The sequence below is a fragment of the Danio rerio genome, chromosome 4, assembly GCF_049306965.1.
Source record: "Danio rerio strain Tuebingen ecotype United States chromosome 4, GRCz12tu, whole genome shotgun sequence".
In the NCBI taxonomy this organism is placed as follows: domain Eukaryota; kingdom Metazoa; phylum Chordata; class Actinopteri; order Cypriniformes; family Danionidae; genus Danio; species Danio rerio.
The window spans coordinates 67,194,703-67,222,420 of NC_133179.1; the positions used below are offsets into that span (position 1 = coordinate 67,194,703).

Consider the following 27,718-nt stretch of genomic DNA (forward strand, 5'->3'; position numbering starts at 1 on the left):
GCTTCCGCGCTGCGGTTCAACTGGAGGAAGGTTTGTTTCACAACTTTACACAAATATAAACAGATTGATTAAAGTTTCAGGTTTTCCTTTCGATATTATATACCTGCGGTTGACTATTATTTTAATCCTTTATACAACAAAGTACTATTTTAATAACAGTAATCGAGGGCTATTGTTTGAACAACAGAAATGTGTTTTAATGAAGGTTTTATTTATTTACTAGCATAATGTCATTCCAATATAGGTATACAATATTATATATATATATATATATATATATATATATATATATATATATATATATATATATATATATATATATATATATATATAAAGAAATGGAGGACTAGTTTTTATCAGGTCATTTGTTTGTGGCTTTTGTTTCTTGCTCAGACTTACCTGATTTATTTTTGTCAATCACTCTCATATAAAGAAACTGTTGAAGCAAGTGTTAAAGAGAAGTTATTTTGTTTCTGTTCATTGTTTTGTTCATTTTAAACAGAATAAAGTGTCCAAACACAGAGAAAAACTCCTGCTGAAGCGACTGATCTCCACACTGTTATAAAGATGGCGTTTATTAAAGAGGAGAGTGAAGATTGAAGAAACATTCACAGTCAAACAGGAAGATCCGCAGGAACAAACAAGTTAGTTTTCATTCAGATATATTTTAATAATAAGAATACTAAATTAAATCCATGTTGCAGCCCTGAGTGTGCTGCCTAGTTCTCCTAAATGCACATAAGCACTTATTAAAAGACAGGAACGAGTTTCTTTTGTTACTTGTTCTCATGTCTTTTGTCATTATGTATTATTAGTCTCCCATTTTCTCTACCTTCTTAAGGTTATTGCTTTTCTTGTTCTCCTACTGTGTAAAGCGCCCTTGAGCACTGTCGCTATAAAAAATAAATAAAAACAATAAATTAATAAAAAGTCAAACTGAGCTGACGATATTTGACCTACAGTATTCTCATAAAAGATATCTGCTATTACAGTGATAGTGTTAGCTTGGTACTTTCCATTTGCATATGTCAGGTTGATCACAATTCCCTTTTTTTCATCAACTTCTTTATGGGTTTAAACTTGTTTCTAGTAGTTGTTACTAGTTCTCACAGATAGTATCAGAATGAGAATTAAATCTTTATTATAATAACTAATAATCAGGGCTATTGTATTTAAACAGAGTTTCCGCTGAGTCTTAAAATGTCTTAAATTCTCAAATGTTTTAAAAAATCTAAAATTTGGCCCTAAAAAGTCTTAAATTTGCTGAAATGTTGTGTTGTCGGTCTTAAATCTTTTTTAAACAAGTCTTCATTTTCCTGTGTTCATGTTTTGTTACCCAATTTGGTCAAAACCCATACAATCACCAACAATCCATCTCCATAAAACTTTCAACCTTTATTTAAAAAGGTCATTTTAACTCTATTTATCATAATGGTAAAGACTGCTGAGGATATCCACCTGGACAGATTGTTGTGAATGGATTTAGTTTATTATAGTTTTTAAAACTTTTAATACATTTGTTAATTAGTTTTTATTTTATTTTAAAGAAAGTTTATTTTAGAAAAAAGTGTGTGGATCCAAGTCGAGCTCTCTTGTTTTTACACAATATTTAAGATATTTTGCTAAGAAATATCTAAAATATTTTAATGTTATTATTAGTTTTGATTTATTATTGTATTATTAAACATTTTATATAAAAAAATTTTTTGAAAGGACAAATAAAAAACCTTATAATGGTCTTAAAAATGTCTTTAAAAGTCTTAAATTAAACTTGGTGTCACCTGCAGAAACCCTGATTTAAAGTATGTCAGAAAACGTGGATGACTCTAATTTTAAATATGCTGAATGAAATAGACACTAAAATAATTAATTAGTTTAAAACATTGTACAGTTTTCTAAACTATATGATGTTGTTAAGTTCATCAGTATTGACCATATTCTTCACATACCAGCAGGCGCCGCTTTTAGATCCTTAAAACAGTGTTATGCTGCTTGTCTTTGATCTTGTGGGGGAAACCGGAGCACCCAGAGAAAACCCATGCCAGCTCAGGGAGAACATGCAAACTCCACACAGAAATGCCAACTGACCCAGCTGAGGCTCGAACCAGCAACCTTCTTGCTGTGAGGCGACAGCACCACCTACTGTGCCTCCTCGTCGCCCGACAACACTGATTTATTTGCATATTTTTTATGCGATATTCCAGTTTTGCAAATAAATTTAATTGGGATTTTTGGATGGAAACATAGCTGTAAGGTTTAGAGTTTACGCTGTTATTCTGAACCAATAGTCGGAAACAGAAAGCAGTTGAAGGATGGTGTGTTTAAATCCATTATTTATCTGACTCCATCAAAGTTGTTATTATCATTGATAAAGAGAAAGAATCTCAAAGCTTAAAGCAGGTAAAGTTGTTTATTAATTTACATGTTTGAATATACAGACAGTAGAATGAAACAAACTAACATACTGTATAAAGAAATTAGCTGTAACATATGCACTGCTGAGCAACAAAGACAGTGAAACTGTCTTTGTTAGCATATGAGGCTACGCAGCCGTGTGCAGGAGATGCAGAGTAAAAGCCATTCTCCCAGATCAACACTTACCTTTACGTATTATACCCTGAGAAAAGCATTGTTAAAGATGAGTGAAACTCAACCCACAAAACCAGCTGAACATGAGAGAGCACAGTTGAGGAGATAAAGTGGGTGAGAAGAACATTATCATACTCTCCTCAGGCCATGACTCAACAATAGTAAATATATTGTATATTGAAATACAAGCAATCAATGTATCTGTTGATTTTAGCACTACAATGCTTAAGTCATAAACTGTCAAATGACACCAAACATGATAAAGCTATTTGAAGGAGGATCACAAGCAGAAGAATTGTGTATGGTGAAAAGCACATGGTTACTGAAAGCAAATGGCAGAGATGTGTACTGGAGCTGTGATCAACTCTGCCAAGCCAGGAGGACCTATCGCATGCTTGCAATGTCTCAGAAGTCCTTGATTAGCATAGAAGGAATATATAATAGAAGAATATATAATTTTTTCTCATCCTGCTTACCCATTACCTACATTTCAGTCACACAAAGAACAAAGTCACGTACGAGAAAGGCTTGTTCTTCTTTAATTAATAACTAGCTTAAATTAACAGACCTTCGACAGAGACATGTACCGTAACTAGATTAATGGGATTATTACTCTTCTAAAAACTGTTTTAGTACTGCTTACATTCTTATTATTCAACTATTTTAATTGATTTTTCCAAAGTCTTCAAATTTTCCACAACACACATATTGAACAACAAATTAACATGGTACATAGCTACAGACATACACCCCATAAAGAAAAAGGGTGAAAGATAAAAATAAAAATAAATTAATTAATAAAAATAGATAAAATAAATTAGGAAACTAGGGACAAACTCTCACCAAGGATATAATAACCTCTGAGCGTTCAATGTACGAGAGGAAAGGCTGCCAAACCTCTAAAACTTTTTTGTAGAGTCTTGGATGATGTACTTAAGGTGCTCGAGTTTAGTTTATCGAGTTTCGATAACAATTCTAATATCCAATGTTTGTGGGATGGTGAGTTTGTTTTTTCCATCTTAGGAGAATCAGACGTCTGGCCAATAAAGAAGAAAAGGCAATGATCTCTATTACATATAGATGAAAATGATCTAAAAATATTGGCCCAAAATTTATGTAATCTAGGGCATCGCCAGAACATCAGATCTGCTGGCTCCAAACCACATCTGGGGCAAGATGAATCTGACCCTGGATACATTTTTGCCAGCTTGCTCCTAGATAGGTGAAGCCTAAGAAGCACCTTAAACTGAAGAAGACCATGTCTAATACATACAGGGAATGAGTGTACCAGTTCTATGGCATATTGCCAGGCTGTATCTGATATTTCTAGTCCCAGTCTGTCTTCCCATTTTTGTTTTATACAATTTAGGCAAGGGAAGGCAGTTCTTTAGACCACTTCATATAACATGGACATCATACCCCTTTGATATGAGTCCATATTTACCAATTCATCTATCCAACATGCTTTTGGTTGGTTCAGTGAAGGAGAGAAGTGTTTTTTAACGAACCTATGGACTTGAAAGTACCTAAAAAAATTGTCTCCAAAAGAAGAGCTTCATTAAATACCTTGCACAACAGTGGTGTTAGCTTGGCAGTAAACTTCTTATAAAACTCGACCGGAAGCCATCAGGGCCTGGTGCTTTTCCGGTTTTTAATTTTTTAATTGCATTTTCAATTTCAGAAGGTGTTATATTTCCTTCTAATGCCAACTGATCTGAATCACAAAGGTATGGCAATTCTAAATAATTGAAAAAGCTATCAATACGTCCAATTTGGTTTACCTCAGAGCTGCAAAGGGTTTTATAAAAGTGTTTAAATTGATCATTAATTCCCTGTTAATCAGTAATAATACTGCCGTCTTCCTTACTAACTGCTGCTATAAAATCAGCTGCTGAGGATTGTTTCAGTTGGTAACACAATAACCTGGCAGCTCGTTCACCATGTTCATAATGAATCTAGCGTGATCTTATGTGGAGATCCTCTGCATTTTCACTTGTCAGGGAGTCATATTGCGCTTGCAGAAGGAGTCTTTTCTAATGGAGCTCTTCGGAAGGTGATGTTGAGTGTAGCTGATCAATTGTATTATTTAATTCATAATCTGTGTAAGCCATTTTGACATTCTTTTATTTGCTCTAGCTTGATATTAAATAATCTGTCCTTTTATAAATGCTTTCAGAGTATACCATAGGATGCTCAAACTTATCTCTGGGGATTCGTTTATCTCAAGGAAGAAATAAATTTAAGCATCAATAACTTTTACAAAATCGTCGTCTGCCAAGAGTCTTGAGTTAAACCGCCATGTATGTTGGAGGATTCCATTGCCTGGAAACATAGCTTTAGAGAGACTGGACAATGGTCCGAAATAACAATACTACCATACTCTACTGCTGACATTAATGCCCCATTCACACGGGGCTTCAGCGTCAACGCTTGACAGAGGGCGTGTCTGAAGTTGGGGCTGACGTGATCGTCCTAGCAGCGTTAGCCAAGGAATTTAGTCAGCAATTGGCCACAGTCTGAGCTGGTGTATTTGCATACAGCGATCTGTTGGCTGATGCTTCCATCGCCGCTTGAAAAGTTGATCAAGTCCCAACTTTTGCAGCGAACAATGATTCTGAAGCAGCGTCGACGAATCCACAATGCAGTTCGGCAACGCCTGACGTCACCCATTCAAAGTGAACGGGAAGCGTTGACGCTGATGCCCCTTGTGAATGGGGTGTAAGGGACGTAACTGCTTGTCCAGGAGAAAATGGTCAATCCTGGAATAGTTTTGATGCACAGGTGAATAAAATTCAGGAGGTTCGCCTCCTAAAATTAAATTGTGTGTGTCAAGACTAGGCAAAATTGAAAATAAATCACTGTAAATTTGTACATTGTCCCAATTAGGAGCATACACATAGGCCAGGACCACAGACATGTTAAAAGTTTGGATTATTATGTATCTGCCATTTTTATCCAGCACATTTGACTCAATGACAAACTGTACATTCTTATGTATGAGTACAGCAACGACCCTACTTTTGCTATTGAAGTTTGAATAATATATTTGTGTATAGCCTCCTCTATTAAGTTTAGAATAGTCATTTTTCAACAGATGTGTCTCCTGCAAATATACAATATCAGATTTGAACTGATTTTCACTTTACCAGTTGGAATGTGCGGAGGCTAAATCACTGGGTGATTTAGCCTCCGCACATTCCAATTGGTAAAGTTTGTCTTTACTCCACCCATTTTATGGGCTGTTGAAAACATTTATCACAAGCATCCGAAGCACCCGAAAGGTATCTGTGGGTTTTGTATGTAGGGGGATGTGTGAGGGAGAGAGAGGAAAGAAATAAAAAGGAAAAAAAAGGTGTGATCGCACATACACTTTTATAAACACGAAACAACACAAGATTGAAACCTTGGTGTAAACTTACACACACTTCCACCTACTCACACTCTTAAGGCTGATTTATACTTCTGCGTCAAACGCCGGCGTATGCTACGGCGCTGACGCATAGCCCTTCGCCGTGGCCGTCGCCGTCACTGACGTGCACCTCTCAAAAAATGTAACTACACGTCGCAACGACGCATAGCGTAAGCTCTGTGATTGGTCGGCTTGGTATCGCTGACGAGTCTGGGCGGGACCGAGAGCCGCGCGAATGGCGCGAGCGATTGTTTACAAGTGTGGAGTCCCGTGAAGGAGCTCCGGATGGAAAGTTTTGTTTAGTGTTTACCTCATAGTTAAAGTTGTTGCACGTCTCCCGGTTCCTGCCTCAAAATGAGCGAGTTTGAGCCACTTGTACATCTCGGAAGTGTTCAGGAAAAGCAAAAAAGCCATGAAGAAACTCGACACAGAGGAACATTTACACCTCTGTGCCAACTAGCGTTTCAGAAGTGTTAATGCAGAAGTATAAATGCACAGCCACGCGCGTTGCCTGCGCCGTGGGTTACGCCGGTCACCTGACGCAGAAGTAGAAATCAGGCTTTAGCTAGCTGACCATGTGGGACCTCACGTATAAAACAAAACCATTTGAACAGCGCTTGATGTTTTATGGCAAAACGACCTCATTACTGACTAAATATACGTGGGAACTAGAAATAACAACAACCAACATGTACTATAGTGGTTATTTAAAAGTTAACCGGAGAGCGACATTAACATTTGTATTGTCATTCACAGCCCAGTGTACTGTTGTCTTTATTTCAGTGGCTTTCTTCAAAATATCTTCTTTTTCGGAAAAGTAGTGGCATTTAATCACGAAGGCGCATGGTGGTTCCTTGTCATCCACTGGTTTGCTGCATAGAGTGTGGTGTGCCTGGTCCAGAAGAGGAGTCTTCTCGAGGTTTAGTGTATCTTTTAGAAGTATCTTGCATGATTATATGCTGTCATGGCTATAATATATATATATATATATATATATATATATATATATATATATATATATATATATATATATATGTTGCTATAATAAAGGCCAATGAAGAAAAAATGGCCATGAATATCAAATCACTTTTATTGTCACATCATCAGCAGCACGTGTGCTATGATGAGTGAAAAGCTTAGGTGCTGGCTCTAGACAGTACAAAATACAGACAGTGCAAATATAACGACAGTGCAAAATACAGATAGTACAAAATAATTTGGCAGCATTATAATTGTTGACAGCGATATGTATAATGAATATGTGTACCCATAGTTGTAGGCAGTATTGTTTTAGGTATGTATTGGTTAAAGTGCAGTGCATGCCACATATACATGGTGTGCAGTGAGGGGTATTAAGTGTTCATCTGCCTGATAGTCTGAGGGAAGAAGCTTTCCTTTAGTCGGCTGGTGAGCGACCGGATGCTGCAGAACCATTTGCCTAAGGGTAGCAGAGAGAAAAGTCTATGGCTTGGGTGGCTGGAGTCGCTTATAATTCACTTGGCTTTTCTCATGCACTGCCTGGTGATGTCGTGATGGGAGGGAAGCTCACCTCCTACTACGCGTCCAGCAGTTCACACAATCCTATGTAGGCCTTTGCGATTGCTGCTGGTGCTATTTCCATACCAGGTGGTGATACAGCCACGCAGGATGCTCCCCACAGTGAAGGTGTAGAACGAGCGGAGGATGTGAGGGCTTATTCCAAACCTCCTGAGACGCCTGAGGAAGAAGAGGCGTTGTTGTGCCTTCCTTAGCACTGCGTCTGTGTGAGCAGTCCATGTCAAATCCTCAGCAATGTGTACTCCAAGAAACTTGAAAGCGCTGACTCTCCACTGGTGTCCCGTTGATGGTGATGGGTGTGTGTTCTCTCTTCTCCCAGCTCCTTGGTTTTGCTGATGTTGAGTGAGAGGTGGTTTTCCTCACACCACTGCGTCAGAGTGTAAACCTCCTCTCTGTAGGCCATCTCATCATTATCTGTGATTAGGCCCACCACTGTCATCAGCAAATTTAACGATGACGTTGGAGCTGTGTTTGGCTGTACAGTCGCGTGTGTACAGGGAGTACAGGAGTGGACTGAGAACACAGCTCTGTGGATCATCAGTGTGGATCAGGTCATGTTGTTCATTCTGACCACCTGGCGTCTGCTTGATAGGAAGTCCAGGATCTAGATGCACATAGAGCTGTGTAGACCCAGAGCTTAGAGCTTCACCACTAGTTTGGCAGGCACTTTAGTGTTGAATACTGAGCTGTAGTCCACAAACAGCATTCTCACATATGTGTTTTTGTTTTCCAGGTGAGACAGAGCAGTGTGCAAGGTGAAAGCAATTGCAACATCAGTGGAACGATTATTCCTGTAAGCAAATTGCAGAGGGTCAGTGTGAGCAGGCAGTACAGAGCAGATGTGCTTTTTAATCAGCTTCTCAAAGCACTTGCTGAAGATGGGTGTCAGAGCAACTGGACGCCAGTCATTTAAGCATGTGGTTTTAGATTATTTCGGTATGGGCACAATAGTAGCTGTCTTAAAGCATGTGGGAACCACAGACAGAGAGAGCGAGAGGTTAACGATGTCCGTGAAAACCCCCGCTAGCTGGTGTGCGCATGCTTTAAGTACACGTCCAGGGATGCCATCTGGGCCGTAGCTTTCCGGATGTTCCGGAAAGATCTCGTTACGTCTGCTACAGAAACAGAGTGTGCTGGCGGTTTTGGTATCGGCTGCGGGAGCGCACAGTGTGTAGGTGCTGTCCTGGGCTTTAAAGCAGGTGTAGAACAAGTTGAGCTCGTCCAGGAGAGATGCAGAAATGTTTACAGTGGCGGGTTTGTTACTTTTAAAGTTTATGATGTAATTAAGTCCCTGCCACATACTCCTCCCCTCTACCTTGTACCTCTGTATTGATGTTTTGCTGCTTTGATAGTTTACCTGAGGTTGTAGTTTGCTTGTTTTTGTTCCTCAGCATTTCTGGATTTATAGGCAGAGGTTCACACTGATAGGGCTGTTCGAACTTTGCCATCAATCCATGGTTTTGGGTTGGGGTAGATACGAACAGTTTTTGTTGGGACCATGTCTTCTATACACTTTCTGATGAAGCATGTAACAGTGTCTTGACTAAACTTTAATGTCGTCATCAGAAGCTGTCCGGAACATCTCCCAGTCCACATGATCAAAACATTCTTAAAGTATGGAACTCGATTGGTCCGTCCAGCTTTGAAACGTCTTGAGGGTGGGTGGTTCCCGTTTCAGTTTCTGTCTGTAAGCAGGCAAGAGCAGAACAAAAGAGTCATCTGATTTGCTTAGCGGTGGGCGGGGGAGGGATTTGTTGGCTTCCCGGAACGGAGAATAGCAGTGGTCCAAAATTCGGTCACCATGCATGTTTGTGGTGATATGGTGATAGTATTTTGGAGTGATTTTCCTGAGATTGGCATTGTTAAAGTCCCCTGTAACAATAAATGCTGCCTCTGGGTGTGTGGTTTCCTGCTCGCTTATGCTCCCATTCAGTTCCCTAAGCGCCTGCTCTGTGTTGGCTTGAGGGTGGATGCAAACATCTGTAATTATAACAGCTGTGACCTCTCTTGGTGGCCAGTGTGGTTGGCACCGAAGCATAAGGTATTCCAGATCAAGAGAACAAAATGATCTAACTGGATGTATCTAACTGGACCCCCTTGTTCGAGTTGCAACATAAAAGAGCTTAGACAACAAAAAAATTATATATGCAACTTATTTAATATACACAACTAATAAAACAACAAATCAAGAAACAAACAAATGTCTAGGGGAAAATGAAGAAAATAACTAACTTTAACTACACATATAAATAATGCCAAACAAAACCATAAGGTTGCCAAAATAAAGAGATGGTCTTGATGCAAGGACGGCCAGTAGCCACACTATCCTACAGAAGCTAGCTCACTCTCGCATTTATATGCTTTGAACCAATTGGGGAGCTACCATGGCACCTTAACAGGATCTGCCACATCCAAACTGGAATACCAGGGTCGTCACTTCATTTACACCTTTCAAATCTGTGTCTTATCAATGTGACCAAAATTACTTTTATGATCAATTATGTAAGAAACTCTGAAAACTAGACTGACAGCGTTTCAATTTACAATGACTTCTATGTTAGGCGACTATGACACAATTTACATTGTAAAAGCTGTAGATAAATAAAGATGAATTGAATCTGCTTAAATGTGTACATGTTAATGACTGAACAAAATATGATCCGATTTTATTTTACATTTAACATGCATCAAAATAAGTGTGTGTAGCCAATGTTTCCAGTGTCTTTTTACTTTTCAGCTTTTGATGAGAGATTTTTAGACTTGATGAAAACTAATCTTTTATTTATTTATTTCAGACCTAATTGAAGAGAATGAGAGGAAAGAGGAGGAACATCATGTCAAAATTGAGGAAAAAACTCATTTACAGACTGATGGTATTTTGAAAAGGAGAGACAAGAATTGTTTCACCTGCACTCAGTGTGGAAAGATTTTGGCAAGCAAAAGCAAACTTAAGATTCACATGATAATCCACACTGGAGAGAAACCATTCACATGCACTCAGTGTGGGAAGAGTTTCCGCCAAGCATCATCACTTAATAAACACATGAGGATCCACACTGGAGAGAAACCATTCACATGCACTCAGTGTGGAATAAGTTTTAACTGCTCATCATACCTTAAACAACACATGAGGATCCACACTGGAGAGAAACCATTCACTTGCACTCAGTGTGGGAGGAGTTTCAACCGCTCATCACACCTTAATCACCACATGAGGATCCACACTGGAGAGAAACCATTTACTTGCACTCAGTGTGGGAAGAGTTTTAACCGCTCATCAAACCTTGATCAACACATAAGGATCCACACTGGAGAGAAACCAATAACGTGCACTCTATGTGGGAAGAGTTTTCGCCAATCATCATCCCTTTCTAAACACATGAGGACCCACACTGGAGAGAAACCATTTACTTGCACTCAGTGTGGGAAGAGTTTCAGCCAATCATCAAACTTTAATCTACACATGAGGATCCACACTGGAGAGAAACCATTTACGTGCACTCAGTGTGGGAAGAGTTTCCGCCAAGCATCATCACTTAATAAACACATGAGGACCCACACTGGAGAGAAACCATTTACTTGCACTCAGTGTGGGAAGAGTTTCAACCGCTCATCACACCTTAATCAAGACAAAAGGATCCACACTGGAGAGAAACCAATAACGTGCACTCAGTGTGGGAAGAGTTTTCGCCAATCATCATCCCTTTATAGACACATGAGGATCCACACTGGAGAGAAACCATTCACATGCACTCAGTGTGGGAAGAGTTTCAGCCAATCATCAAACTTTAATCTACACATGAGGATCCACACTGGAGAGAAACCAATAACGTGCACTCAGTGTGGGAAGAGTTTTCACCAATCATCATCCCTTTATAAACACATGAGGATCCACACTGGAGAGAAACCATTCACATGCACTCAGTGTGGGAAGAGTTTCAGCCGATTATCACACCTTAATCGACACATGATGATCCACACTGGAGAGAAACCATTCACATGCAATCAGTGTGGGAAGAGTTTCAGCCGATTATCACACCTTATTCGACACATGATGATCCACACTGGAGAGAAACCATTCACATGCTCTCAGTGTAGAAAGAGTTTCAGCATCTTATCATCGCTTTACAGACACATGAGGATCCACACTGGAGAAAAACCATTCACATGCACTCAGTGTGGGAAAAGTTTTCGCCAATCATCAAATCTTAATCTACACATGATGATCCACACTGGAGAGAAACCATTCAAATGCACTCAGTGTGGGAAGAGTTTCAGCCAATCATCACACCTTAATCAACACATCATGATCCACACTGGAGAGAAACCATTCAAATGTACTCAGTGTGGGAAGAGTTTCATCCAATCATCATCCCTTAATCAACACATGATGATCCACACTGGAGAGAAACCATTCACATGCCCTAAGTGTGGGAAGAGTTTCAGGAAATCATCGTCCCTTAATGAACACATGATGATCCACACCGGAGAGAAACCATTAGGCTCGTTTGAGGTGCGCCTCGCCTTGACTGCATTGTAAACGAGAGCAGGCGTGCGCAGTAAGAGGAGGGCTCAAAAATTACATCAGAAGTCGGACACCTGCCGAATCTCGCTGTTAAGCCACCTGGAAACGTCACCATTGGCGGAGATCTCGTTCGCGTTTTTTATCGCAGACGAATGACCTCATGAAAAAATACTATGGTGATTTATAGTAAATATTATAGCATTTTTGAACATGTTTATTCAGTATTGTGTTGTGTTTATAGTTGTTGTGATACCAGAAATATAAAATTTAAATAGGCTATTTTATAACATGGTTCAAAAGCACTACAGTATACATTACTATAGTATTTTTTAATGTGGGAGTGGATGCAATAGAAATATCACTGTTTTTACAAAAAGATGGTCAGAATTACAGAAGATGAACAGCTCATTAACTAAAAGGGTGTATTAAAAATATAATTCTGTATATTCAACAAACGTTAAAAGAATAACAAAATAAAAAGCTTATACAGCAAGAAAACTTTCAAGAAACCTAATTTGGCTACATTATAAATGAAGTAGCCATAGCAAGATGCTTTTGAGTGACAAGTCATGACAAATGTTTGTTTGACAAATAAATTCTTATAGGGGGTTAATTATATTGACAAGCTTATTAGGTCTATATAAACTGCTTTTACTCCAGCCAGACTAAAATAAACAGCCCAAGACTTTCTCCAGAATAAAAACTATTAGACTGTAGGAAAAACTATCAAAATATTCTTGGTCTAATAAACATGACTTTTGACTTCACATACATAGTGTAGCATGCTAGAAAAGGTTTAAATACAGTTCCTGGTTGTTGTAGTTTGGCGTGTATTGATGTTGGGTAATGTAGGGCTTTAAGGGGCTGGATTATGGGAAAAAGGAGTCTGCGCACTTGAGAGGGAGGGGGCGGGTTTTCGAGAGATTGACAGGTATCTGGGGTTTTTCTTTGGTTCACAAGAGAGAGAGTTGTTTTATGTGAAGAGCTAAAAGGATCACTCTGTCTGCAACGTGCAAAAGTTCAATAAAAGACAAGTTTTGACTGCTAAACGCTTCCTGACCTTCTTCAGTCTGCTACACTGGTGTCAGAAGTGAACTGGATAGCCGCATTTACTTATTTTTCGTCCTGCAACCAACGCGATGTGGAAGAAGACCCAAGGAAAAATAAAGTCCGAATCTAAGGACCAAAGTCAAAGGTTTCGTGGGGCTCTGGATGGATCAATGTCGCCTCCTGAGCACTTGATTAAGCAGGAAGATCGATGGGAATCTCACAGAGCTCGTGTGATTGATGCCACGAGGCGGATGGCAGCAGACGCCGGGCTTTCGTTACCAGAGCCGAGTGCCGCCGAGAGTTACCGAACAGTCACGAGAGAAACAAACAAACATGGCGGCGCCCATGTTACAACGCGAGGTACTGATGAAAACAAACATAGCAGCCCCCAAGGGTTGGCGCTGTCGGCTGATGTAAATATACGCCGCGGCACCTTTGGAACCCCGCCGGGTGCGGATAAAAATGGACATGACGGCGCCCACGGAGCTGCGCTGCCTGACGATGTAAATAAACATGTCGGCGCCCACGGATCCTCGCTGTCTGCCGACGCATATGAATGCAGTGGCGGCCGCGGCGCTACAGCTATAGTGACTGTTAAAACACCCAAATTTTCAGGCAAAGCTGATTGGGAAGCTTTTCATGCTCAATTTGAATTGCTGGCTCGAGCTGGAGGCTGGTCAGAGGACCGCAAAGCTCTTGAATTGGCTATGTGCCTAACTGACGATGCCCTGTCCTGCTTGTTACTTCTAAGCCCTGAACACAGACATGACTATAATGCACTTGTCGGTGCTCTGAAACGACGTTTTGGCCAATTTGAACAGTCAGGCCTCCTGCGTTCTGAACTGAATAATAGACGCAGGCTTCCTGGAGAGCAGCTGAGAGTTTTAGCAAACGACATTGAGAATCTGACTCGACGTGCATATGCCCACATGCCTCCCTCTGTTCAAGGGGAGCTTGCAAGAGACCAGTTCGTCCAGGCCCTGGCCCCTGTGGAGCTCCGCAGACAAACTCAACTGGCCCACCCACATACCCTACAGGATGCTTTGGAAATGGCTTTGGAGAGAGAAATTGTTTGTGGAACCCCTAAATTGGAAGAGAGTCATCACAATATTGTTCCAGTAAGGTCTGCTGATGTGGGGGAGGGGTTAAGTGAAAGACCAGCCTGGGTCTCAGAGATAACTGAGTTAATTAGATCTGTGACACTTCAAGCCGAGCAACGTCCTCGCACGAGACCAAGGGTTTGTTGGGGTTGTGGTCAGACTGGACATTTAGTCAGACAGTGTCCTAATGTAGCGGGGAACCAGGGAAACGGCCTGGGGTCCGCATGAGCGGGGATGTGCGGACCCTCAACTCTCATCCCGACCATGAGACTTTTCCATCAGGGGTCAAAGGAGTGGGGCAAACGAAGAGAAAACATGTTTTGTTGGGGGAGGGGAAATATGGGCCCAAAGAGTCTGTAGTTGTGGTGGGTCGAACATGTGTTAGTGATTTTTGTCATGTACCAATTTTAGTAGAAGGAGTTCCATGTGTGGCATTGGTGGATACAGGCTGTACTGTAACGGTCTTGAGACCAGATTTGGTACCAACCAATGCCAGACTGGATCCCACCACTGTTCTGTTACGCACAGTGACAGGGGAACTTGCACCAATGAAGGGTAAAGGGGAGGTGGAGCTCACTGTCGGAGGGAAGACATTACAACATTCAGTGTGGGTGGCTACTGTCCAGGACCCCTGTATTCTCGGTCTAGACTTCCTAAGAAGTGCAGGCTGTAAGTTAGACTTGAAAAATGGTATGCTTTGTTTCGAAGGGGGTCCTGAGGTTGTCATGTCCACTGGAAATGACAGGGATATGTCTTTTACAGGCCTTCTAGAGGCAAAATCTTCTCATGGGAAGCCTAATGGGGGGGAACATATACCACACTTGCAAAACCACAACAAAGCTGACAACAGTCCTCAAGGGGTAAAGAACTCTCCTACTTCCTTAGCCCTTGCTCCGCCTGTGGTCTATCCCAGGGTGGCCCCACAATTCCATGACATGCAAGGGCAGGGAACCAGCACTCTGATTTCCCCTCTTGGGGAGGAGACAGGGTTGGGGGATTTGAGGGAGTTATGGTGTAAGAATTGTGAGGGCTTGGATGAGTGTCAGCAGAAGCAGTTTTGGGATTTGCTGTTTAAATTCAAACACTGTTTTGCATTTAGGGAGGGAGATGTGGGGCAAACACACCTAGTACAACATGAAATAGAGACTGGAGATGCCACACCTGTTAGGCTGCGGCCACGGAGGCTCCCCTTTGCACGACAGGATGCTGCTGATAAGGCCTTGACAGAAATGGCACAAGCAGGGATAATTGAGCCCTCCGAGAGTGCATGGGCTGCACCGGTAGTCTTAGTGCCTAAGAAGGGGGGCCAGTGGAGATTTTGTGTTGACTACAGACGCCTTAATGAAGTGACCAGAAAGGACTCCTACCCCATTCCCCGTGTCGACGAATCACTGGACCTGGTGGTGGGGTCCTCATGGTTCACTTCCTTGGACCTTCGTTCTGGCTATTGGCAGGTACCGCTTGCGCCTGATGCAAGGCCTAAAACAGCATTTTGCACCAGTCGAGGGCTGTGGCAGTTCCGGGTGCTCTGTTTCGGTCTCTGCAATGCACCTGCCACGTTTGCAAGGTTAATGGACAAGGTGTTGTCGGGTATTCCAAGGTCTGAGTGTCTGGTGTACCTAGATGACATACTGGTTCATGGTAGCTCTTTTCAAACCTCACTGGAATCCCTTAGTCATGTGCTGGTTCGTGTGAGTGAGTCTGGCTTGAAGCTGCACCCAGAAAAATGTAAATTCTTTAGGAAGGAGGTGACATTTCTAGGGCACAAATTGGGAGGACAGGGAATTGGCACAGTGGAAGAGAAGGTGCAGGCTGTGAGCAACTGGCCTGCTCCCACAACAGCACAGCAGCTTAAAAGTTTTCTTGGCTTAGCGTCATATTACAGGAGGTTTGTGGAGGGTTTTGCCAGCATTGCAGACCCACTTTTCCGTCTGCTGAAGAAGGATAAATCCTTTAGGTGGACGGAGGAGTGTCAGGATTCTTTTGCTGCCCTGAAACTGTCTCTGGTTACAGCCCCAATCTTGGCCCCCCCTGATCCGGCACTTCCTTTCATTTTAGACACAGATGCCAGCAATGTGGGTATGGGGGCAGTTCTCTCTCAGGTGGGGGCTAGTGGGGAGAGAGTCATTGCCTACTATAGCAAAGCATTCAGTGAGGCTGAACGCAGGTACTGCGTTACCAGGCGGGAACTCGTTGCAATGCTTTTTGCTGTGCGACATTTTAAGTATTACCTGTGTGGGTTACATTTCACAGTACGCACTGACCATTCTGCTCTCCAGTGGCTTATGTCATTTAAAGAGCCAGAAGGCCAACTGGCACGCTGGATTGAAGAACTTCAGGCGTACAACATGAAGGTAGTTCACCGTACAGGGTTGAGCCATGCAAACGCAGATGCTCTGTCTCGCCGGCCGTGTGCGATAGCTGGGTGTCGCTACTGCGACAAGAAGGAAGCCAGGGACCGAGAGCTGGGGAATGTTGATGCAGGGGAGAATTCTGCTGATTGTAAGTGTGGGGATACACTGGTGTGTGCAGCAATGGAGGTTGTGGGCATAGAGGACTGGAAGCGGCTGCAAGAGCAAGATGTAGACCTGCAGCCAGTAATTCAGTGGGTTCAAGCCCAACAACGACCTCCGTGGGAGGAAGTGGCTATTATGTCACTGTCAACAAAAACTTTATGGGCCAAATTTAAGGGCTTGCGTCTGCGGGATGGTGTGTTGGAGAGAGGGTGGAAAGACCCCACCACTGGAGAGGAAAGGTGGCAGGTGGTGGTACCAAAAGTGTTGCGTGAGGGGGTTATTGGGGCTTCTCATGGTACAGTGGGGTCTGGACACTTTGGTGTTTCAAAAACACTTAATCGAGTGAGGCAATGTTTTTACTGGGGGCGGGTAAGGAGAGATGTAGAGGATTTTTGTCGGCGTTGTGATGCTTGCACTGCCCGTAAGGGTCCCCCTGGTCGGTCCATTGCTCCTCTTCAGCAGTTCCCTGTAGGAGGGCCAATGGAGAGGGTGGGGGTAGATGTAATGGGCCCATTCCCACGCTCAGAGAGGGGTAACAGGTTTGTGTTGACGTCTATGGATTATTTTACAAAATGGCCAAAGGCGTACGCACTGCCTGACCAAGAAGCTGAGACAGTGGTAGATGCATTAGTGGATGGGATGTTTAGCCGTTTTGGGGTCCCTGAGTCCATCCACAGTGATCAGGGCCGGAACTTTGAGTCACGTGTATTTGCAGTTATGTGTGAAAAACTGGGGATCCACAAGACAAGGACTACCCCTTTACACCCACAAAGTGACGGTCTTGTCGAGAGATTTAATAGGACTCTGGCAGAACAATTAGCCATTGTAACTGAAACCAATCAGCAAGATTGGGACAGGCACTTGCCTTTTATTTTAATGGCATACCGATCAGCTGTGCAAGACTCAACTTTATGCACTCCCGCCCTTTTAATGTTGGGCAGAGAAATCAGAACGCCCGGGGAAATGGCTTATGGAAGGCCTCCTGATGCACCTGCTGTGCCACCGGGCCCTGAGTATGCAAGTAGGCTTCAGGCCTCTTTGGAAACCGCTCATAGTTTTGCAAGGCAACACTTGCTGAAAGCGGGGATCCGACAGAAGCGGAATTATGACTTGAAAACGAAAGGGCGACACTTCACAGCGGGAGAGAGGGTGTGGGTGTACAGCCCACAGAGGAAGAAGGGCAGGTGCCCTAAACTTGATGCACAGTGGGTGGGGCCTTGCATTGTACTGGAGAGAATTGGGGAAGTTGTTTACCGTGTTCAGATGCCACCAAGAGGCAGGAAAGTAGCGGTGCACAGGGATAGACTGGCTCCGTACAGAGGGTGTGCTTCAGCAGATACAGTGCTGGCCTCTCCTACAGTTATGCCTGTTCTGGAGAATGAGGCGGGACACGGGTTGGGTAGTTCTAATACTATAGATGTCCTCCGTGAAACTACACCAGTTCCTGAGCTACAAAGTTCACATTCTGGTGGCCCTGTTGCAGATAGGGGCTCACCTCGGTCTCAGAGAGTCAAGAGGCCACCAAGACGTCTCCAGGACTATGTTTGTTCCCTCGAGGTCGAGGAACTTTGTGAGGAGGGGGCAGTGTAGCATGCTAGAAAAGGTTTAAATACAGTTCCTGGTTGTTGTAGTTTGGCGTGTATTGATGTTGGGTAATGTAGGGCTTTAAGGGGCTGGATTATGGGAAAAAGGAGTCTGCGCACTTGAGAGGGAGGGGGCGGGTTTTCGAGAGATTGACAGGTATCTGGGGTTTTTCTTTGGTTCACAAGAGAGAGAGTTGTTTTATGTGAAGAGCTAAAAGGATCACTCTGTCTGCAACGTGCAAAAGTTCAATAAAAGACAAGTTTTGACTGCTAAACGCTTCCTGACCTTCTTCAGTCTGCTACAATATATATATATATACAAATATGTGTGTGTGTCTTGTTTACTACACCCTTTTCACTTCTCATATGAAACCACACAAAGATAAGGCATAATGACAAAACAGTCTGATTATCTTTGTATTTCTGAATATATGTATATATTGGATTGACTTTAATGGAATAATGCTGCATAAAAAATACAATACAAAATTCACACAAACATACAAAAAGTGAAAATGACAACAAACAGGACTTAAAACTGAGAGAGAAATACACACACAAATCCTAATGATTTATTAGTAACATTTAGTTATATTACATAGTTCACGTTATGTTTTACAAAGATGTGTTTTGTTTTTGTTTGTGTGTAAATCTAAATAAATAACCATATGTTATGCTCTTTATGACTTTTTTTTAAATTATCAACGAAAATACAAAAAAAAGGTATTCAACAAATCCAGGTATAAACCTTAGTAAAACAAGATAATAAAGTGTAATGTGTCAGTCTCATCCAATCAGCATTAAGCTGTGTCGTCAGCCAGTCGTTTCCCATCATGCTTTTGGTAACGCAGTCTTTTGAGAGCAACTGCGGCCAACTGCTCTATCCGAGGTACCTGCCTCGCGATCGCGAGAGTTTTTTGGCGCACGTCAGCGTGACATCAGAGCGAGGCGAAGGCAAGGCGGACACATTTCTAACCGGCATGCATCTTGCGGTGATCACCGGTGATCGATTCTGCGCAGATTTTGGCCAAGTCAAACGAGCCTATTCACATGCCCTAAGTGTGAGATGAGTTTCAGCCAATCATCATCCCTTAATAAACACATGAGGATCCACACTGGAGAGAAACCATTCACATGCACTCAGTGTGGGAAGAGTTTCAACCAAACATCATCCCTTAAAGATCACATGAGGATCCACACTGGAGAGAAACCATTTACATGCCCTAAGTGTGGGAAGAGTTTCAACCAATCATCACACCTTAATCACCACATGAGGATCCACACTGGAGAGAAACCATTTACTTAAACTCAGTGTGGAAAGAGTTTCAGCCGACCATCATCCCTTAATAAACACATGAAGATCCACACTGGTGTGAGAGCGTATATGTGCTTGAAGTGTAAGAAGACTTTTATTACAGCTGAAGATTTGAAACGGCACCAGAGAATTCACACTGGATAAAAAAACCTACAAGTGTTCACAGTGCAGTAAGAGGTTTACTCACTCACAAACCCTGAAAACACATGAGAGGATTCACACTGGAGGTAAACCATAGACATGATCAGTGTGTACAGAGTTTCACAAATTTGGGGAAGCTTAAGACATGGGATGGTTTCCGGTATGGCATCAACAGGTGTAGCAGAATAGAAAGAGCGCTCCCATACACACTGGTATTAATCCTTTTTTTACATCATATATGATAACCTAAACCATGTTTAAATAACATGGAGGGGGACAAAAACAAAAAGGCTTGGACAAAACAACCATTGAAACCTAAAAAAAAAACTAGAAATCAACAGATGAAAAATCAGAGACAGACGGGATAGCTGATAGCCTGTAAGCTAGCATTCCAGCAATACATACAGACATCAAAGTATTCCAGATGGATATTAAATTTGATTTAACCGCCTTCCAAGATTCTCTCGCAAAAGATGTGAAAATGGAACTAAGTAACTTTAAATAAGAAGTCAATTAAAAACCGGATGGCCTGATCACAGACCTAAACGCAACAGCAGAAAAGGTCAACGAAGTGAGGAAGCGAGTTGGAGAATTGGAGAACGTTGCTTAGATAAAAGAAATTCTTGGTCAAACCATACAAATTAAGACATGAAGAAAACTATTAAGAGAAACTGTTATATCTAGAAGCACGCTCCCGTAGAAATAATATTCAGATTTTTTGAATCCCGGAAGGAAGCAAAGGGAATAATATCCAAGTGGAAATGTTTATCAAAACGAACTGTCACTTGACGAAATAGATCTTAAAATCCGACAATGTCAACAGAGGCATCAAGAGATCTGAAAGAAAAAGGACTAATAAACAGCAAAGAAGAAACTATTATAGGAATCGTTCGAGGTTACAGAAGTAACCCTTCGTTCCCCGAGGAGGGGAACAGAAGTGCCATAAAGTGGATGAAATCCACGAATGGGAGGATTCGGATCAGAAGCCGCTTGTCTGGAGAGTATTGAACGGGCCAATGAATGAAATTAATTGGCAGCGTAAGCTTGCGCAGGTGTGCGGCATCTGCAATTATCTCAGCATATAAGCACACCTGAAGCTAGCAAACGCCATCCTTTTAAGCTGAAGAGACTTTCAAACAGCTAAGGGACAGTCATTATGGCGACGGAGTATGGCACTTCCGTTCCCCTCCTCGGGGAACGAAGGGTTACTTCTGTAACCTCGAACGTTCCCCTTCGGTTGGGGAACTTCAGTGCCATAAAGTGGATGAAATCCACGAATGGGAGAAGTATGGAAAGCGCCATAATGACTGAACCTTACCAACGCCCCCGATGAGGAGATGGTCAAGCAAGCGTGACGCACTGACATCATGGGAGGCGCGGTCCTCCAACGTGTCCCTGGCCCTAATTTATCCTACTTCAACAGAAGTTTTACGGATTTAGATATATTTTTTAGGAAGTCGTGAGCATTTAGATAATTCTAGGAAATACGACAGTACGTTGGGAAGCGTGCAATCCCGATAGGGAGGACGCTGCGGAGGCCATCCGTTACCCAAGGGGGGGATAGATGGCAGAATTTACATATGGACTAGCCCTAAAAAGGGGGAGTACGCATAGCAAAGAGTGGTTAGCAGAGAGGGAAGACACTGGTCCGCCCAGGGGGGGAACTTAACCGTGGCGGAATAAGCATATGGGATCGCCTAGTGGGGATCACGCATAGCTGGCACCTATACCCAAAACGCGGGCTGACCAGCGGGCAGACCTACAACGTAGTGGGCCAGCAAGTGACTCCTCCGCTGAGTCAGTGCTGGGGGCCACGGAGGAATCTGCAGGGCTCACCTGACGGGGAACTTTACTGACAGATAAAAAGGCGCACGCACCTCCGTGTTAGGGAGAATGGCGCAGCAAGCGTGTTTCAACACCCTACCGAGTTGTTTCCTCAATCACCAAAGGGTTACCTAATACCCTTGAGGAAACCGGCTCCACTCGCAGATTGTAAAACCTTGCAAATGTGTTGGGTGTCGCCCAGCCCGCAGCTCTACAGATGTCTGTTAGAGAGGCGCCACGTGCACGCGACCAAGAGGATGCAATGCTCCGACACGGCTGACCTCGACTCGAATAAGCGAGTGAAATGGCATCCACAATCCAGTGGGATAATCTTTGTTTCGATACGGCACTTCCCTGCTGCCGACTGCCATAACAGACAAAGAGCTGCTCAGATGATCTAAAATTCTGAGTACGGTCCACATAAATGCGCAGAGCGCGAACTGGACAAAGTAAAGAAAGGGCTGGGTCTGCCTCCTCCGGGGGCAGCGCTTGCAGGTTCACTACCTGATCTCTAAAGGGGGTGGTAGGAACCTTGGGCACATAACCGGGGCGGGGTCTCAGGGTGACGTGAGAGTAATCCGGCCTGAATTCCAGGCACGAGTCACTGACCGAAAATGCCTCCAGGTCCCTGACCCTCTTGATGGAGGCCAACGCAACCAGCAGAGCTGTCTTCAGGGACAGAAATCTTATAGATACTGATTCGAGTGGCTCAAAGGGATCGGATCGCAAACTCGTGAGAACGAGGGCGAGATCCCAAGAGGGCATGAGAGGGGGGCGAGATGGATTAATTCGCCTAGCACCCCTAAGGAACTGGATGACAAGGTTATGCTTTCCCACGGTGCCGCCAGCTACCGCGCTATGATAGCGGAGATGGCGGCCACGTAAACCTTGAGAGTGCAGGGCGACAGCCTGCTGTCCAACTTCTCTTGAAGGAAAGAGAGCACAACACTAATCTGGCAATTTCGGGGGTCTTCTCTGCGAGAGACGCACCATTCAGTGAATAGACTCCACTTCAGGGCGTAGGCGCGCCTTGTGGAGGGGGCTCTAGCCTGAGTGATGGTATTAACCACCGCAGTCGGTAGGTTACATAAGTCTTCCTCGCGTCTAGGGACCACACGTGGAGGTTCCAAAGATCGGGGCGAGGGTGCCAGATGGTGCCCTGTCCCTGAGAGAGTAGGTCCTCTCTCAAAGGGATCCGCCAGGGGAGGGCCGTCGCGAGGAGTGAGAGCTCTGATATCCAGGTCCGGTTGGGCCAAAGGGGCGCAACTAGCAGAACCTGTTCCTCGTCCTCCCTGACCTTGCACAGAAACTGCGCAAGCAAGCTCACTGGGGGAAACGCATACTTGCGCATGCCCCGAGGCCAGCTGTGGGCCAGTGCATCCGTGCCGAGAGAGCCCTGAGTCAGGGAATAAAACAACTGGCAGTGAGCGTTCTCGGGGGAAGTAAACAGATCGATCTGGGCCTCCCCGAATCGCGCCCATATCAGCTGAACAGACTTGGGGTGGAGTCTCCATTCTCCAGGGCGTAACAGCTGTCGTGAGAGCGCATCGGCTGCACGATTGAGCGTGCCTGGAACGTGAATGGCGCGCAGCGATTTCAGCCGCGGGTGACTCCAGAGAAGCAGACGGCGGGCGAGCTGAGACATGCGGCGAGAGCGCATACCCCCCATGCGGTTGATATACGCCGCCGCCGCCATACTGTCCGTCCTGACCAGCACGTGTTGCCGCTCCAGCACCGGTAAAAAGCAGTGGAGAGCGAGGAACACTGCCAACAGATCTAGGCGATTGATATGCCAATGCAACTGGGCACCCTTCCACAGGCCCGCAGCCGCATGCCCGCGACACACGGCCCCCCAACCCGTGTTGGAAGCATCTGTTGAAACAACAACATGGCTGGAAGCCTGTCCTAGAGGCACACCGGCCTGTAGGAACGAGGGGTCGTTCCAAGGGCTGAGGGCGCGGCGACACAGCGCAGTAACCGAGACCCGGTGTGTGCCCACGTGCCATGCGCGTCTGGGGACCCGATCGTGAAGCCAGTGCTGAAGTGGTCTCATATGGAGCAACCCGAGCGGCGTGACGGCGGCTGCGGATGCCATATGCCCCAGGAACCTCTGAAAGAACTTCAGTGGGACCACTAGTTTGCTGTCGAGCTCCCTCAGACAGTTCAGCAACAGGCGAGCGCGTTCCTCGGAGAGGTGCGCTACCATGGTGATCGAGTCCAGCTCCATCCCGAGAAAGAAATCCTCTGCACGGGGGCGAGTTTGCTCTTTTCTCGGTTGACCTGAAGCCCTAGTAGGCGGAGATGCCGAAGCACCTTGTCCCTGTGCATAATCAATTGCTCCCGCGAGTGGGCTAAAATCAGCCAGTCGTCGAAATAATTGAGTATGCGAATGCCCACGAGCCGAAGGGGCGCTAGGGCACCCTCCGCGAGTTTGGTGAAGACCCGCGGAGACAGAGAGAGCCCGAAGGGGAGGACCTTGTACTGCCACGCTCGACCCTCGAACGCAAACCGCAGAAATTGGCGGTGGCGTGGAAGAATGGAGACATGGAAATACGCGTCCTTCAGGTCTATAGCTCCAAACCAATCCTGAGGACGAACGCATTGGAGAATGCGCATCTGCGTGAGCATTCTGAACGGCAGCCTGTGCAGACAGCGGTTCAAAACGCGCAGATCTAGGATTGGCCGTGACCCACCGCTCTTTTTGGGTACGATGAAGTATAGGCTGTAAAACCCGCTCTCCATCTCGGCTGGAGGAACCGGCTCGATTGCACCCTTCGCCAGGAGGGCAGCAATCTCCTCTCGCAAGACAGGGGCGGACAGGGGGTTGACCCTGGAGAAATACACGCCCGTAAACTTGGGGGGCCGTTTCGCGAACTGAATCGCGTAACCGAGTCTGATTGTGCGTATGAGCCACCGCGAGGGGCTGGCCCGCGTTAACCAGGCAGGCAGAGCCCTCGCTAATGGAGTCATCGCTACAATCGCTGACGTACCAGCGGTTGGGCAGCGCGGAGTGGGTGTGCTGATCCGGGAAGCACGAGGGTCCCGCGGAAGAGCTGGAGGAGAGTGATTCGCTCTGGCTTCGCACCCTGACTCCGGAGAGGGGGCTGGAGGGCTGAGGGAAGGGACCGTCCCCCCAGCGCTCGTGAGCCACTGGCGAAGCACGTAGAGTCTGTGAGCCGGAAGGCAGCGCGTCCCGGACTGGCAGTACTCGTGCAGTCACATCCGGGGAAGGGAAAAAGTGCTCTTTTACTCATGTTTTGGTGGCACTGAAAAGTACCGTTGTTATCGGGGCCCCGCCCTCCAGCGGGGAAAGAGCAAGTTTCCTCTTCTCCGGATGGCCTGTCTCAGGGATGCTTCACGGTCCGTTTACCGGACTTATCGGCGCTCTGGGCAGGAGGGGCTGCCTGCTTTCGAGGTGTAGGCCATGCCCGCTTGGCCAGAGGCGGGGGCAGGGCAGCACTCGTTGGTGGGCGCCCTCGGCGGTGGATGGCTCGGCGGGCGGAGCGGGCTTACGGCCACGCCGATAGATGACATTGCCCATCGCAGTTGACTGCCCCGCCACGTAGAGGTGCCGCGCGGAAAAAGATTGACCGCGATAGCGCGCTCCACTGACGGGATCACCTCATACCCCCTGGCAGCTCCGCCGTCAAGGGCGGTGAGGGCGGAGGTACACGCAGCACGGGCAGAGAAAGGTGCCCTCCAAGACTGCGTGAGCCTACTGTGCACTTCCGGGAAGAAGGGGACGAGAGGTTTCGAAGGCTTCGCCTTCTGCTCCTCTAGGTAGCACCCATCTAGTCGGTCCGGCCGCGGAGCTGGGGGATAAACCATCTCCAACCCCACGGCCGAAGCAGCCCGGGAAAGCACGGCTAACATGTCCGCTTCAGGATCCGATTTGACAGCGCTCACCTGCCCGGAGGGGGCGAGCGGGTCCGGATCTTCGTCAGACAGTGAAAGCCCACCCTCCGATGCCGCGGAGGACATCTGATCTTCGGTGTCAGCGAGTGTGAGAGCTACCATCTGGTTAGACGGATCACTCCCACTACCCGAAGCTTGGATGGAGCGCCGTGAGGAGCGAGAGGTCCGCGAGCCCGTGGGCGGCGGATTATCTCCCGCTGGAACCCTCAGATCTGCCCGAGCGCCCGCTGCTTTTTTAGAACAGGAGGCAACTGGGGTGGCTCGCTCTCTTGAGAAAGTTAGCCGCGATCTTAGCTGTGCAACGGTCATGGCATCGCAATGACGACATGAACCGCCTGCGAGCACCGCATTAACATGCTGGACCCCCAAACATGCAATGCAGTGATCGTGTCCGTCATCCGGAGCCAGGAAACCCCCGCATCCAGAAACGCACAGTCGGAGCGCCATCCTGAAAAGGACGTGCTGCACGACTGTGTTGCTCTTTTAGGAAAGTTTGCAACAATACGCACCGCTCTGGAGGACCGGACCCAAAGAACCGCAGGCAAGGGAGAAACCCAGCTCGACCGTCTGCCACCGCGAAGACCCACTCTGGACCGGGAGACACACTCGTTCGCTCTGAAGTGCTGAACAGCAAGAGGAACCCTCATCCACTCACTCAGAAAGGATCTGAAGCGAAAAGGATGGCGTTTGCTAGCTTCAGGTGTGCTTATATGCTGAGATAATTGCAGATGCCGCACACCTGCGCAAGCTTACGCTGCCAATTAATTTCATTCATTGGCCCGTTCAATACTCTCCAGACAAGCGGCTTCTGATCCGAATCCTCCCATTCGTGGATTTCATCCACTTTATGGCACTGAAGTTCCCCAACCGAAGGGGAACTCTGGGAAAGAGAAACAAAGATCTTGGCAAAGTTTGGAGTGACATCAAAGAAAAGAATTTGAAATTGAATTTTAAAGAGACAACACTAGCTCCATTTGAAAGAAGGGTAAAACCTGACAGATCCTAACAAAGAACTCTGAGAGACTGGTAAAACTTCTTGACTTGATTCAAAGATAATCGACATTTAAATCGTTTGAAGGAAGAATAGTATTTAACCGAACTGACCAACGACACAAGATGAACGATTAAAGCACACCAAGACTCGAGTCATTAAGTAACATACTGGTAGGAAGACATAAAGGGATTCTATTTTATACATTTAAAATTCCTTGCTATAAATAGAAATATTTCACTTGAAAACCTAACCAAAAATACAAGAATATAATATTGCCAGATATGGGTGCTGAATATATTTGTTAACTTTTTTTGTGCAATAGGCACAGCAAGGAGGGGCTCTTTAGAGAAGGAAGGCTTTCACGTCACATTCAGAAGTTATTTAAGACTTCAAGGTTTGGAGACCTTTTTCGTAATGTTTTTCGTTCCGGTCACCGTGATCTTCGCAATAACATCTGATTATAGTATATGCAAAAACAGGAATATAGAGTAATTACTTTGAATATTAATAGGTTACTAAATCCAATTAAAAGAAGCAAACGTGGCTGAAATGAAAAGAGAAAAGCAACAGATAATCTCCTGGCAAGAGACACATCTTTCTGATACAGAACATAAGAAATTAAATAAAATGGGATTTAGGGTTTTCTTTTCCTCATATAATAATGGTCGTATTATGGTATTATGTATTATGGTCGCGTCTGCTAAATGACTAAATGTAAATGTAAACTATCAATCAAAACTAATAATAACCATAGAAGAAATAAGCAACGCTATATCAAAACTTAAAACATCTAAAGTACCAGGCATAGATGGCTTCTCTGCAGAATGGTATAAAATATTCAAAGAACTATTGATGTGAATGCTTTTTGAATGCTTTAATCATACCTTACACGAGGGCGACCCCACCCACCCCCCAGATCCTGGAGAAAAGCTATCATATCTGTGATCCCAAAAGAAGGAAAAGATCCACTAGAGTGTAATTCATATAGACCTATTTCAGTACTAAATATTGACTATAGACTCTATGCATCTGTACTAGCTAAACGATTAGAGGACATTCTTCCAGACCTAATAGATACTGATCAAACAGGTTTAGGTTAAAGGGTCATGAAACCCCCCATTTCAGCAGGATGTTTTCACACCTCTAGTTTGGAAAAAGTTAGGAAAGTGGGGGTGTCTGGCTTTGTTTTGGTTGGAGTGT

General features: G+C 44.8%; 2 protein-coding genes across 3 annotated transcripts in view; both read left to right on the forward strand.

Annotated features, from left to right (window-relative positions):
- LOC108182799 (uncharacterized) lies at positions 1–18,604 on the forward strand. Of its 2 annotated transcripts, XM_073948407.1 has the most exons (3): positions 1–30; positions 503–644; positions 10,351–18,604. In XM_073948407.1, the coding sequence occupies exon 3, from the start codon at positions 10,515–10,517 to the stop codon at positions 12,093–12,095; it is 1,581 nt and encodes a 526-aa protein (XP_073804508.1). In that variant the 5' UTR covers positions 1–30; positions 503–644; positions 10,351–10,514; the 3' UTR covers positions 12,096–18,604. The 2 variants fall into 2 exon arrangements, with proteins under 2 accessions (XP_073804508.1, XP_073804507.1); XM_073948406.1 differs by lacking the exons at positions 1–30; positions 503–644 and adding an exon at positions 7,893–9,213.
- LOC108182572 (uncharacterized) overlaps positions 501–27,718 on the forward strand; it is a 123,237-nt gene continuing 96,019 nt past the window's right edge. The window contains exon 1 of the mRNA XM_073948835.1: positions 501–644. The gene's annotated coding sequence lies outside the window, so the exon portion shown is untranslated. The remainder of the gene's footprint in view (positions 645–27,718) is intronic.